This window comes from Thamnophis elegans, chromosome 7 (assembly GCF_009769535.1).
Source record: "Thamnophis elegans isolate rThaEle1 chromosome 7, rThaEle1.pri, whole genome shotgun sequence".
In the NCBI taxonomy this organism is placed as follows: Eukaryota; Metazoa; Chordata; class Lepidosauria; order Squamata; family Colubridae; genus Thamnophis; species Thamnophis elegans.
Genome location: NC_045547.1, coordinates 8,068,176 through 8,083,002, shown reverse-complemented (window position 1 = coordinate 8,083,002; position 14,827 = coordinate 8,068,176). Strand labels below are relative to the sequence as shown.

General features: G+C 42.9%; 1 protein-coding gene across 2 annotated transcripts in view; it reads right to left on the bottom strand.

Annotated features, from left to right (window-relative positions):
- The window catches only part of CASC1 (cancer susceptibility 1), a 31,264-nt gene that overhangs the window by 10,694 nt on the left and 5,743 nt on the right, over positions 1-14,827 (bottom strand). The window contains exons 4-10 of one of the 2 annotated variants that reach the window (XM_032221478.1): positions 14,298-14,399; positions 12,457-12,594; positions 9,485-9,631; positions 5,758-5,861; positions 4,515-4,797; positions 1,605-1,719; positions 465-628 (exon numbers count right to left, since the gene is read on the bottom strand). In XM_032221478.1, coding sequence (XP_032077369.1) covers positions 465-628; positions 1,605-1,719; positions 4,515-4,797; positions 5,758-5,861; positions 9,485-9,631; positions 12,457-12,594; positions 14,298-14,399 — 1,053 coding nt within the window. The remainder of the gene's footprint in view (positions 1-464; positions 629-1,604; positions 1,720-4,514; positions 4,798-5,757; positions 5,862-9,484; positions 9,632-12,456; positions 12,595-14,297; positions 14,400-14,827) is intronic. The other variant, XM_032221479.1, reaches the window with a different exon arrangement.

The window sequence follows — 14,827 nt, the reverse complement described above, 5'->3', positions numbered from 1 at the left end:
CCTATGAAGCGGTATATAAGTCTAACTGCTATTGCTATTGCTATACCGGTGGCCACTGGGAGCAGCAGCCACCGTACTGGAACATTGTTCCGCCCACCCATGTTCCTTACCTATTTTTAAGCCAACCGGGCTATTTGTGCGTGCGAGTGCAGCATACGGTGCCTGCGCAACCTCTGCCGAGCAGCTGGAGCATCGCAGGACAGTGGGTGCGCATGTGTGCGCAGTGGGTGTGCATGCATGCGCAGCACACGTGCCCAAGGGGGACACCCAGCCCCATCGCAGCGTACCGGTTGCGACGGGATCTGGAACCCACCCCTGGGGCAGGGGGGGGGTCAAGCTCGCGGCCTGCAGGGCAGATGTGTCATGCGCTAGCCACGCCCATTCTAGCGAGAAAATCAGATTTGGGAAGGAGAGGCCATGGAGCAAGCCATCCCTCATCTCAGCCTCTTTAAGGTGAACATTACTTCCACGATGGTCCATCCTTTGACTTGCTTGGCTTGAGGTGGGAGCTTCAGCAAATTGCAGTGGTAGACGCCCCCCACCGACATGAACTGGTGCAAATCCACCGTGTAATCTTCAAGGATATCCAACTCACTGATGTCAAAGAGCCGCAGGGCTGAAACGTGAGCTGGAAAAAGACAAGAAAAGTAGGAGGTCTTAGTTCTCTTGTCCTTCTGCATTGCCAGCAATCCCTCGTTCCATCTGAGGAGGCCGTGGACAAGCAAGGTACCGCCCCCCTGGTCAAGGCCTGGCAGCCTCTCCAATTGATTGGCTGCTGGGTTTGCCTTTTTCGGCCAATGGAGAATGGGGCTTGGGATGTCACAAAGTCTTATTACTTATTTGTTTGTTTCCCCCGACTTTGATATTTTTTATAGACACCTCAAGGTGGCACGTATATCTCATACTCCTCCCTCCTCCCGGTTTCCCCACAACAACCTTGTGAGGTGGGATGGGCTGAAGCAGAGTGACTGGCCCAAAGTTACCAAGCTGGCTTCCATATCTCAAGCGGGACTTGAACTCACTGCCTCCTGGTGATTGGCTCAAAGGCAACTAGTGAGCTTTCAGGCCGGACTAGAACTCACTGTCTCCTGGTGATTGGCTCAAAGGCACCTAGTCAACTTTCAGGCAGGACTAGAACTCACTGCCTCCTGGTTATTGGCTCAAAAGCACCTAGTCAACTTTCAGGCAGGACTAGAACTCACTGCCTCCTGGTGATTGGCTCAAAAGCACCTAGTCAACTTTCAGGCAGGACTAGAAGTCACTGCCCCCTGGTGATTGGCTCAAGGGCACCTAGTGAGCTTTCATGCCTAAGGCAGGACTAGAACTCACTGCCTCCTGGTGGTTGCCTCAAAGGCGCCTAGTCCACTTTCATACCTAAGGCAGGACTAGGACTCACTTCCTGAGTACTGGCCCAAAGTCACCTGGCCAGTTTTCATACCTAAAGCAGGACTACCTTGTTTCCCTGAAAATAAGACCTCCCTGGATAATAAGCCCAATCGGGCTTATGTGCTAAAATAAGCCCTCCCATGAAAATACGTTACCATCATTAAACCACAAGGCCTAATCGTAAAGGGACGTCCTTAGTCAGAGTGGGACCACGTTACCTCTGGAGGTGGACCGAAGGAAAAAGGAGCTTTTGTAATGATCTTCTCTACTTCCAGAGCCCCGGGAGCTGCTGCTCCTCCTCCTTTCCGAATAACTGAAGACATCGCTAATGGTCTACAAGGAGGAGAAGACATCAGCCCATAGGACAAGTGCTGGCCAGTTGAATGATATTTATAAATCACTTTGGAGGCTGCAGAGTCTCCTTTGATTAACGAAATATGAAAGTCACGTAAAGCTGGCAAAATCAATAGAGAGTTCAACCCTATTGTTCAAAATGCGTTTTTAATAAGAGAGCAGTAGACTGTCACTTATCTGAAATGGTATTGGTTCTCCTGCTTGAGCAGGAGGCTGGACTAGAAGACCTCCAAGATCTATCCTATCCTATCCTTTTATTCTATTCTTTTATTCTATTCTATTCTATACTATATTATACTATCTATTTTCTATTTTATAGTCTAGTCTAGTCCTATTCTATTCCATTCTATTATTCTATTATTCTATTATTCTATTATTCTATTATTCTATTATTCTATTATTCTATTATTCTATTATTCTATTATTCTATTATTCTATTATTCTATTATTCTATTATTCTATTATTCTATTATTCTATTATTCTATTATTCTATTATTCTATTCTATTCTATTTTCTAGTCTAGTCTAGTTCTGTTCTATTCAATTATTCTAAATATTCTATTCTATTCCCTCTATTCTCTATTCTATTCTATTCTAGTCCTATCCTATCCTATTTCTCTAGTCTAGTCTAGTTCTGTTCTATTCTATTCTATTATTCTATTCTACATTCTATTATATTATTCTATTCTATTCTCTCTATTCTCTATTCTATTCTATTATTCTATTATACATTATATTATATCATTCTATTCTATTCTCTCTATTCTATTCTATTCTATTCTATTCTATTCTAGTCCTATCCTATTTCTCTAATCTAGTCTAATCTAGTCTAGTTTTGTTCTATTCTATTATTCTATTCTACATTCTATTATATTATTCTATTCTATTCTCTCTATTCTATTCTAGTCCTATACTATCCTATTTCTCTAGTTTAGTCTAGTCTAGTCTAGTCCTATTCTATTCTATTCCATTCTATTCTCTATTTTCCAGTCTAGTCTAGTCCAGTCCTTTCCCGTCCCATCCTGTCCTCCTATTCCATTCCATTCCAATATACTGTATATATTAAGTGTTTATGTCAAAATACCTGGTGGGGAGCATACTGCTTCCCTTTTGCCTTTCCGCTCCACCCTAGGAGCCTTCACGGCAGAAAACCATTTTTGTGTTGCATTTGTGCTGATAAATAAATGAAGGGAGCCCAGTACAGATCTATTTCAAGCGATTTAGCTCTCATCAGATAGCCATACTCTTACTGGGATATATATATATTTGCCTGTAAGCAAATAGAACCCAAGTCTTCTGCTCACTTATCCAATAAGACGATAGACTGCTTACAACCGATCACCTTTTTGGATAAGAACCAAGAGACTCGATGGACAGAAGGGGTCAAAAGAGTCACGGTGGAGCATGTAACTGTGTGAATGAAGCCAAGGACTCTTTCTACACAAGCAAGTAAATGCATTGGGCAGTTGCAGCCGCCATCTTGATTATTTTGATCCATCCTTGCAGAGGCCCCGAAAACAACATGCTATTCAGGCCAGTCCTTGAGTTCCGTCCATTTGTTGAGCGGAAACATTTAAAGATACAATGGCGCTGAAAACAATGAACGTATGAGTGGCCCTCGATGTTCTAGCCATCACAGTGTCCCTGCAGATCAGGAGATAAAAATTTAGACCTGTCCCTGTGTAGATAGTCAGCCACACCCCCTCCTAGTGAATTAAATATTTGGGGGATGTTAAAAAGGCAAGATAGAATATTTCCCCTAAAGGAGAAATGGGGAAAAATCTCAAGGGAGGCAAAAATCTCTCTTGATTTTAACATATCATTCCCTTTAAGAATTGTGGAGTGGAATGACAATAGAATATTTATATATGTAAATATTAGCCTATAGGAATTATAAATGTAAAGAGGAAATCGTAAATGTAAAACGAAGAGCAACAAAGACGATTAGGGGACTGGAGACTAAAACATATGAAAAACGGTTGCAGGAACTGGGTATGTCTAGTTTAATAGAAATAAGGACTAAGGAGGACATGATAGCAGTGTTCCACTATCTCAGGGGCTGCCACAAAGAAGAGGGAGTCAAGCTATTCTCCAAGGCACCTGAGGGTAGAACAAGAAGCAATGGGTGGAAACTAATCAAGGAGAGAAGCAACTTAGAACTGAGGAGGAATTTCCTGACAGTTAGAACAATTAATCAGTGGAACAACTTGCCTCCAGAAGTTGTGAATGCTCCAACAACACTGGAAGTCTTTAAGAAGATGTTGGATAGCCATTTGTCTGAGGTAGTGTAGGGTTTCCTGCCTAGGCTGGGGGTTGAAGACCTTCCAACTCGGCTATTGTAAAATTGTAAATTTGAATGGAAAGTATGTAAGATGATAAACAAAATGGGATATACTGATGTCTTAGGAATGGGAAGAATGGATGGTGAAGTTGGTTTTTATGTTTTGTTTTGTAAAACGGTTAATAAAAATTACTTATTAAAAAAAAGAATTGTGGAGTGAGGTGGTGACCTAGAGGTAGATCTCTCGCCTCCCAATAAGGAAAGGCGAGATATTTCTCTCTCTGGGTACACTGAGAATATATCTGCCGAAACAAAACTCCGCACTGGCGACAGGCAGGCATCCGGCCAGTAAAAACGTAGCTCCATTCAGTTGCCCAGTGAACCCTAAATTTATCTTTTGCTTGACCAGTTTGCAAAGTGTGCCCATGGAGGGAATGTTACAAATCCTCGTAATGTCCTTTTTTTTTTCTGGAAGCTTCTGCCCCCGCCTTACCATGGTTCTCGCCGAGGCGTCCGTTTTGATCTCAGAAACGTCTTTTAGGGTCTCCCGGTCTTCGGTTTGGATTTCTGTTTGATTGCTGGACTGAGTCACCTCCGTCACCGTGGATGGGAGGTCCAGTTTCGGGAGCTCTTTGGGGAAATCGTGAAAAGGCGATAAATGGTCATAACGGGTGTGCAAGATGCGTACGGCCACATCGCAGGTGGTCAGTGGCTTGGGAAGCTCAAACCCGTGGCAGGGTTGCTTGTCCTTGTCGTAAAACAATTGGTTCCGGAATCTGACGGGGAGAAATGGAGAAACCAAGGTTATATATATAGGTAGCCCTCGACTTACAACCACAATTGAGTGTGTTGCTAAGCGAGACATTTCCTAAGTGAACTTGGCTTGTGAGGAGTTCGCAAAAGGGGATCCCACAGGACCTCGAGACACGGCAACGGTCATAAAGAGGAGTCAGTTGCCATGTACCTGAATTTTGGTCATGGGATCACAGAGATGCTGCAAAGGTCATAACTGTGAAAAATGGCCATGAGTCCCCTTTTTCAGTGCCATCACTAAACAAACTGTTATAAGTCGAGGAATACAAAATACGGTACAAAATAAGGTAAAGGTAAAGTTTCCCCTCGCACATATGTGCTAGTCGTTCCCGACTCTAGGGGGCGGTGCTCATCTCCGTTTCAAAGCTGAAGAGCCAGCGCTGTCCGAAGACGTCTCCATGGTCATATGGCCAGCATGACTAAACGCCGAAGGTGCATGGAACGCTGTTCCCTTCCCACCAAAGGTGGTTCTTATTTTTCTACTTGCATTTTTATGTGCTTTCAAACTGTTAGGTTGGCAGAAGCTGGGACAAGTAGCGGGAGCTCACTCCATTCTGCGGCACTAGGGATTCGAACCGCCAAACTGACCCACCTTTTTGATCGACAAGCTCAGCGCCTTAGCCCCTGAGCCACTGCGTCCCTCTACAGTACAAACTGCTAATTATCATAGCAATTATGTGTTTGTGCATGCATTGGAAAGCGGAAACTAGACACACGTGATTTTTGCTTAGTGGCCACGATGCTTAGCTACAAGTCGCAGGTATGGGAGGACTACCTGTATATTGTAACAGACTGCATCGTTGACACACTCACACCCATGAGTTCTACGAGTTACTTCCCAGTTGTGGCTCATCTCCAGATGATCATAACATGAAGCTTTGCTATGGTGTTTTTGATGCGTTCTCAAAGAACGTCATTTCTACCTTGCATTCTTCTTGAGATTGGCCCAAAGGCACAGTGTAATGTCCTTCTCTTTCACGACAAGTTCCATATTTCCGCTCTCCGATTCTCCGTAACTACTGGCTTGCTGTAAAGAGCATTAGAATGAAGAAAAAAAAATTTTTTTTTATTGAAGGTTATAAAAAAAGGCAAGGTTTACAATATACAAAGAAAAGAAATAGAACTCATTACATATTTACAGCGCAAAAGGCAAAGATTCATACATATGTATACATAGTTCATCTCACCTTGCCTAGTATAAAACTAGGTTACTAATTCTATGCAGGTATTTATAACAGATTTTTCCTATCAGATCATCAAAGTTTTTTCAACACTGTAGTCTCTTGATATTACTTGTAGGTGAATTCTCACCTCTAATACATTTCTTATCTCATTTGTTACTTAGTCTTTGTATATTGTATATTTAAATTGTTACTTAAGTCATTTTAAGTTAATCAAATATCTCATTTTGTATCTTAATTCTCATTGTCTTTCTTATCGAACCATTTGTATAATTTCTCCCAGGCTTTGTAGAAGTCTGTGTCTTCTTTTTCGTTAATCAGCATTGTCAATCTATTCATTTCCGCTATTTCTAAAATTTTATTCATAACCATAGTACTAGTGGGGGCATTTTCTTTCTTCCAGCACTGCGCATATGCGATTCTTGCCACCGTCAAGATATGGGCGAGTAAATATTGATTAGTTTTAATTATTTTTGGATCTATTATCCCTAATAGAAATTTAGGAGCCGAGGTGGTGCAGTGGTTAGGGTGCAGTACTGCAGGCCACTTCAGCTGACTGTTATCTGTAGTTCAGCGGTTCTAATCTCACCGGCTCAAGGTTGACTCAGCCTTCCATCCTTCCGAGGTGGGTGAAATGAGGACCCAGACTGTGGGAGCGATATGCTGACTCTGTAAACCACTTAGAGAGGGCTGAAAGCCCTATGAAGCGGTATATAAGTCTAACTGCTATTGCTATTGCTATTGCTAAATTTTATAAACAAATAGACCGATCTACCCAAGAAATTGTCTGAGACAGATAAAGGTCTCTCTAATTGCTGTTGTAAATATAACAAACCCGAAAGGGCACTTTATCACGCGGGGTGGAGTTGCGTGAAAAAGTGAAAAGACTCTGGACACAAATACATGCATTGGACACACACACACACACACTATGACGAGGATGCAGAGAGATTTTAAAAATAATATCTAGATGCATCTAGAATTTTTCTTACTAGAACTTATGGATAGTCATTCAGAAAAGGCTCATGGACAATTAGTTTTATACATGGTAACTGCAGTGAGGCTATTATATTGATATTTGTTACAAGTTTCAGCTCCTCCTAAGTTATTCTGACCCAGGCTTCCTTAAAAAGCAAGAAGCAAAGTCTTGGTCCCAGCAAAACCCCTTTTATTTACACGACTGTGAATTCCTTTCATTTACAGTCAGCAAGGCTTGGCAAACAGTCTTTCCAAGGAATGTTTATCAACACGAACCTTATCTCGCTTGGAGAGCTGCCAGATAACTAGTTTCCAAACGCAGAGAAGGCAACGCTTAGCATAGAGTCTCTTATAGTCACAAACAGAATTTTCCACTCTTGAAACAACTGAATGAACGAATTGTTTCCTGCAAAAAGCCCCCGCCCCACTTGCTCCTCTTTTGTTTCCTGTGGGAGGAGCCAAATCACCTCCAAGGCTTTACTCCCAAGTCGACCCTGCTTTCTTAGTTGTTCTTGTCTTCTGGCAGCTCTGCGCATGCGCACACTGGGAACAGGCTCCAGCTGTTCTTCTGCCTCACTGCTATCTAGCTCCCTCTCTGCCTCTGATGCGGAGTCCTCGTCTGAGCTTTCTTCAGCCCCCAGGACTGGCCCATGTTCCTCCCCAACCTCCTCACTGTCCGATTCTGTTGCCAGCTCTGTTGGCCGCCAGTGGGCCACAACATACAGTAAGTGTTAGCCTTTCTGATCCTATCCTCACAAACTCATCTATTGTTAGACATTTTGCTTTTGTTACATATGCCCGTATTTCCATCTTTTAAACTTCTAAATTTTAGCAAGGAGTTTGTTTATTTATTTATTTATTAGACTTATATACCGCTTCATAGGGCTTTCAGCCCTCTCTACGCGGTTTACAGCTTTTTTAGCAAATTGAGTCAGCAACTTGCCCCCATAGTCTGGGTCCTCATTTCACCCACCTTGGAAGGATGGAAGGCTGAGTCGACCTTGAGCCAGTGAGATTTGAACCGCTGAACTGCAGATCACAGTCAGCTGAAGTGGCCTGCAGTATTGCACCCTAACTATTGCGCCACCTCGGCTCTTATAAGTTCTCTGCCCGGTTGTTGGGTGGGCGTGGCCATGGTGGGTGTGGCCTAGTTGGGATCCTACACTACCAGGGGGAAGGGCTTTTTTGCCTTCCCTGGGCTCTGGAAGCTTTGCACGAGTCTCCGGGAGGGCAAAAACAGCCTCCCCAGGATCCGGAAGCCCTCTGGAGGCCAGAAACGGGCCCGAACTTCCGGTAGGCCTGTCTTTTGCCCTCCCCGAGCTTCCGTGCACACCCTGCACTTACTTGCATCCAAAAGGCCACGTGGGGACTCCTTCTACATGGGACTGCCGCTGAAGAGTGTTCGGAGGCTACAGTTGGTCCAGAATGCAGCCGCGCAAGGGATATCGGGTGTACCTAGATACACCCATGTTACACCCATCCTCTGCGAGCTGCACTGGCTTCCTATTGGTCTCCGATCGCGCTTCAAGGTGCTAGTCATTACTTTTAAAGCCCTACATGGCTTAGGACCTGGCTATCTGAGAGACCGCCTCCTGCCACATACCTCCCAATGACCAATAAGATCTCACAGGTTGGGCCTCCTCTGGGTGCCGTCGGCCAGACAATGCCGGCTGGCGGCCCCTTGGGGGAGGGTCTTCTCTGTAGCTGCTCCGGCCCTGTGGAACAATCTACCCGTAGAGATCCGGACCCTTTCCACTCTCTCGGCCTTCCGAAAAGCCACCAAAATCTGGCTGTTCCGGCAGGCCTGGGGCTGCTGAACAATGTCCACCCCCACCTAGACAGAATGGATGGTGTATTTTTAATAACTGTATCTTTTTATTCTTGATTTTTAACTTTTTTATCTTGTCTCTGTAAGCCGCCCAGACTCCTACGGGATTGGGCGGCATACAAATTTATTAAATTTCAATTTCAATTTTTCTCCTGGGCAGTGTTGGGTAGGTGCAGGGGTGGGTTTCAGGCGGTTCGCGGCGGTCCCCGCGAACCGGTTGGTCGGCGAACCCGGAAGTAAGTAACCTCTGGGAACGCCGAAGGGTCCACCCGCCCGCCCGTGTTTCTTACCCGGTTTTGACGAGTTCTGCGCTTCCACGCATGCGCAGGACGCATACAGCGCCTGCGCGATACTCCAGGAGCAGCTGGAGCATCGCACAGACGCTAGTACGCATGCGTGCACTGCGTGCATGCACGAGGACGCCGCCGGCCCCGTTCCAACCGAACCGGTTGGAACGGGGCGAGAAACCCACCCCTGGGTAGGTGGGACCAGCCAGGAGTGGGATTTGTAGATTCTCTGAACTGCACAGAATCTTAGCTAGAGGTTCTCCCGAACCCCTGCAAACCCTCAGCAGCCCACCGCTGACCGTCGAAATGAGAAGCATGTCAATCCACACAATATGAAGATCAGAGAAAAACGGCGATGACGGCAAGGCCCACTTACCTTCAGCAGATGTTCTGTGGCTTGGTTGTACTTAAGATGAAGCATGCTCTGCAACAGCACAATGGTCTCCTGGTACTGAATGACCTCACTGAAAGAGAGCTCGTCAAACGGAGTCTCCAGGACGTACATTTCTAACTTGGTGATGAGCTGGAAGACATTCCACGGCGTTAGAAGACACACACACTCGTGTATTGTGTGTGTATTGTACATCACCTCCTTTTCTGCCCTGCGCTTATCTTCCACATACAATACAATACAATACAATAGCAGAGTTGGAAGGGACCTTGGAGGTCTTCTAGTCCAACCGCCTGCTTAGGCAGGAAACACTACACCACTTCAACAAATGGCTATCCAACATCTTCTTAAAGACTTCCAGTGTTGGGGCATTCCCAACTTCTGGAGGCAACTTCTGTTCCACTGGTTCATTGTTCTAACTGCCAGGAAATTCCTCCTCAGTTCAAAGTTGCTTCTCTCCTTGATTAGTTTCCACCCATTGCTTCTTGTCCTGCCCTCAGGTTCCTTGGAGAATAGTTTGACCCCCTCTTCTTTGTGGCAACCCCTGAGATATTGGAAGACTGCTATCATGTTTTCCTTAGTCCTTCTTTTCATTAAACTAGACATACCCAGTTTCTGCAACCGTTCCTCATATGTTTTAGCCTCCAGTCCCCTAATCCTCTTTGTTGCTCTTCTCTGCGCTCTTTCTAGACTCCCCACATCTTTTCTACATCGTGGTGACCAAAACTGGATGCCGTATTCCAAGTGTGGCCTTACCAAGGCCTTATAAAGTGGTATTAACACTTCACGTGATCTTGATTCTATCCCTCTGTTTATGCAGTCTAGAACTGTGTTGGCTTTTTTGGCAACTTGCTCTTATATAGGTAGTCCTCAACTTACAACCATTTGTTTCAGTGGTGGGATGCAATTTTTTTTACTACCGGTTATGTGGGCGTCGCTTTGTGGGCGTGACATGGCTTGGTGGGTGTGGCAGGGGGAAAAACTGCAAAATCCCTCCCCCCACTCCAGGGGAAGGATACCGTAAAATCTCCATTCCCTCCTGATCAGCTGGGACTCGGGAGGCAGAGAATAGATGAGGGCGGGGCCAGTTAGAGGTGATACTTACTGGTTCTCCAAACTACTCAAAAATTCCACTACCAGTTTTCCAGAACTGGTCAGAACCTGCTGGATATCACCTCTTATTTGTTTAGTGACTGTCTAGTGACTGCACAGCAACAGCATTGAGAAAAGTGACTTATGAAAAGCAACTTATGTTCTCACAATCCCCTGGTCAAAATTCAAACGCTGGGCAACTGGCATGTAATTATGACGGTTGTAGGCCTAGGATCATGTGATTATGTTTTGCCGAGCTCCTGACGAGCAAAGTCAATGGGGAAGATGGATTTACTTAACAACCGTTTTGCTAAGTTAACCACCCCAGTGAACCACTTAAGAACGGTAACAAGAAAGGTGGTAAAATGGGCCAAAACTCACTTAACAACAGTATCGCTTTACAACAGAAATTTTGGCCTCAACTGTGGTTGTACGTTGAGGACTGGCATTACGTATTGTATTTTTATATGGTTTTTATTTTTTTCTCACATCACACTGAGAGGAATTGGGCAGTATTTAAAATAAAGTAAAGTAAAGTAAAATAAAGTAAAATGAAGTAAATAAAGTAAAGTAAAGTAAAAACTAAAGTAAATAAAGTTAATATAATAAAGTAAAGTAAAATAAAGTAAAGTAAAAGTAAAGTAAAATACAATACGATAAAATGATAAAATGATAAAATGATAAAATAATGATAAAATGATAAAATGATAAAATAATGATAAAATGATAAAATGATAAAATGATAAAATGATAAAATGATAAAATGATAAAATGATAAAATGATAAAATGATAAAATGATAAAATGATAAAATGATGATAAAATGATAAAATGATGATAAAATGATAAAATGATGATAAAATGATAAAATGATAAAATGATAAAATGATAAAATGATAAAATGATAAAATGATAAAATGATAAAATGATAAAATGATAAAATGATAAAATGATAAAATGATAAAATGATAAAATGATAAAATGATAAAATGATGATAAAATGATGATAAAATGATGATAAAATGATGATAAAATGATGATAAAATGATAAAATGATAAAATGATGATAAAATGATGATAAAATGATAAAATGATGATAAAATGATGATAAAATGATAAAATGATGATAAAATGATGATAAAATGATAAAATGATGATAAAATGATGATAAAATGATAAAATGATGATAAAATGATGATAAAATGATGATAAAATGATAAAATGATGATAAAATGATGATAAAATGATGATAAAATGATGATAAAATGATAAAATGATGATAAAATGATGATAAAATGATGATAAAATGATAAAATGATGATAAAATGATGATAAAATGATAAAATGATGATAAAATGATGATAAAATGATAAAATGATGATAAAATGATGATAAAATGATGATAAAATGATAAAATGATGATAAAATGATGATAAAATGATAAAATGATGATAAAATGATGATAAAATGATAAAATGATAAAATGATAAAATGATGATAAAATGATGATAAAATGATGATAAAATGATGATAAAATGATGATAAAATGATAAAGTGATAAAGTGATAAAGTGATAAAGTGATAAAATGATAACAAAATAATAACGAAATAACGAAATAACGAAATAACGAAATAACGAAATAACCAAATAACCAAATAACCAAATAACAATAAAATAATAAAAAATAACAAAAACAAAACAAAACAAACAAAAAACAAAAACAACAAAAAACAAAAAACAAAAACAACAAAACAAAAAATACCAAATAAAAACCAATGCCAATCCTGCTCCCTGGGAGAAGACACCTTGCCTATCTCTGACTGGAGGCATGACTATTATGGGATATAACAGTGGCAGGGACTTACTTCCAGCACTTTGCTCCCTTTCTCAACCACCGTCGTAGTGTCGTTCTGGGTCTCTTCTAGCCACAAGCTCATAAAAGTGTTGATTTCCTGGAGAACTGTTGGGTCTGGGCTGCCATCACAACAGGTGTAATGTTCCCACTGGAGAAACACCAAGACAAACCATCAATGGATACAGAGAGAGAAAGCAGAGAAGATTTGGATGGATTTGAATCAGAGGCAGGTCAACAGATTTGCAGGACCAGTCTCTTGTTCACGGGTAGTCCTCGCTTAATGACCTGTTGCTTTAAAAAGCTACAGGTAGCTCCTCCATTTACAACAGTTCATTTAGTGACCGAGATTATAATGGCACTGAAAAAGTGACTTTTTCACACTTACAACCGTTGCAGCGTCCCCGTCAAAATTCAGAAGCCTGGCAACTGGTTCATACTTACGACCAGTATTGTCCAAGGGCCCCTTTTGGGACCTCCACCCAAGCAAAGTCAACGGGAAAGCCAGATTCACTTAACAACCAGGCTACCAATTTAACAACTGCAGCTATTCACTTAACTATGGCAAGAAAGTTCGTAAAAAGGGGCGAAACTCATTTAACAAATGTCTCACTTAGCAACATAAATTTTGGGCTCAATTGTAGCCATACATCAAGGACTAGCTTGTACTTCTGGTCAGGTCTGAGTTAATACTGTCATCGCCACAAACAACCCCACGTAATAACTCTTTCCAACGTTGTAAAAGATGCTTTCATACCTATATGGCCAGGATTTGTCATTGTTTTTGCCCTTTTCTAGCAGAAAGTGGCAAAAAACACCCTTTCAATATTGCTGGATTTGCTTAATGACCATGCGGTTCACTTAATGACCATATGAATCTCTTAATGACCATGGCAACTCACTTAATAATCATCAGAAAATAGTTAGGTCAGGAGGTGACCTACTTAATGACTCTAGTGCCGGGATGGTGAACCTATGGCACACATGCCATAGGTGGCACGCGGAGCCATTTGTCAGGGCACGCGAGGCGTTGCCCTATCACCTGGCCAGCGCACATGCGTGCACTGGCCAGCTGAGTTCAGCCTTTTTTAAAGCCATTTTCCGCCCTCCCCAGGCTCCAGAGTCTTTATAGGAGCCGCGAAAAGAGCCTCCCCTACCCCCGCCCCCCACTCCGAGGCCCTCCGGAAGCTTCAGGAGCTTCCGTGAAGTCTCCGGAGCGCAAAAACCCAGCCCTATATTGGCAAACTGGAAGTTCAGGAACGGACTTCCTGTTTGCTCGTAGGGTCGGTTTAAGCCCTCCGGAGGCTTCAGGGACCTTCAGGAGGCTTCCCTGAAGCCTCCGGAGGACTAAAAACGGCCCAACATGCAAACTGGAAGTTCGGGAACGGATTTCCAGGTTGCCCGTTGAGCCATTTTTCTCCCTCCGGAGGCTTCCCTGAAGCCTGGGTAGGGCTAAAAATGGCTCCAGAGGGCCCAACAGAAGTTCAGGAACAAATTTCCGGGTTGCCTGTTGGGCCGGTTTTCCTCCTTCCATAGGATTTAGGAGGCTTTCCTGAAGCTTGCGGAGAGCAAAAGATGGCGCTATACAAACAGTGTGGCCTGCGTACGTGTGCGGGAGGGTTGTGCGTGCATGCGCGGGGGAAGCGCATTGTATTATAGGTGTGGGCACATGTGTGGGAGACCCTCCCCCAAACTCCCCCCGCTTATGGCACGCCTGAACAAAAAGGTCAGCGCTCACTGTTTTATAGCAATGTAGATTTGTTCGCAAAAGATTTGCATCCTTTAAAAATTACACCGTGGATTCCATTTTTCCCTCATAGGGAGCAGGACTCAAATATTCCAGGGCCCACGTACCTTAGCAAGTGCTCTACTTTTCAACTTCCACTGGGACGCGAGCAAAAAGCTCTCTTCTAACTCAGAAATTTCAGCTAACTCCTCACCCCGGCGTTCTTGATCCTGTAAGGGACACAAGAAAAAGGGTCTCTTATTTATTTTCAACGCTGCGCAGCCCATCGCAACTCAACTCCTTCTCCTTGAAGATCACTCAGAAGCTGCAACTGATCGAAAAGGCAGCCTATGAACCATTTTTGCTTTATCCAAGATAAATACAGTATATAGATGGTACCAGTGGTGGGTTTCAAATTCCTTTGGAACCTACTCTGAGGGTGTGGCCTCCTTTGTGGGAGTGGCTTGCTGGCCATGTGACCTGGTGGGAGTGGCTTGCCGGCCATTCTCTCTCTCTCTCTCTCTCTCTCTCTCTCTCTCTCTCTCTCTCTCTCTCTCTCCTTCCTTTTGTCTCTCTGTCCCTTTTTTCTTTTTTTCTTTCATCTCTCTCTCACTCTTTTTCTTTCTTCTTTCTTTCTTTCTTTCTTTCTTTCTTTCTT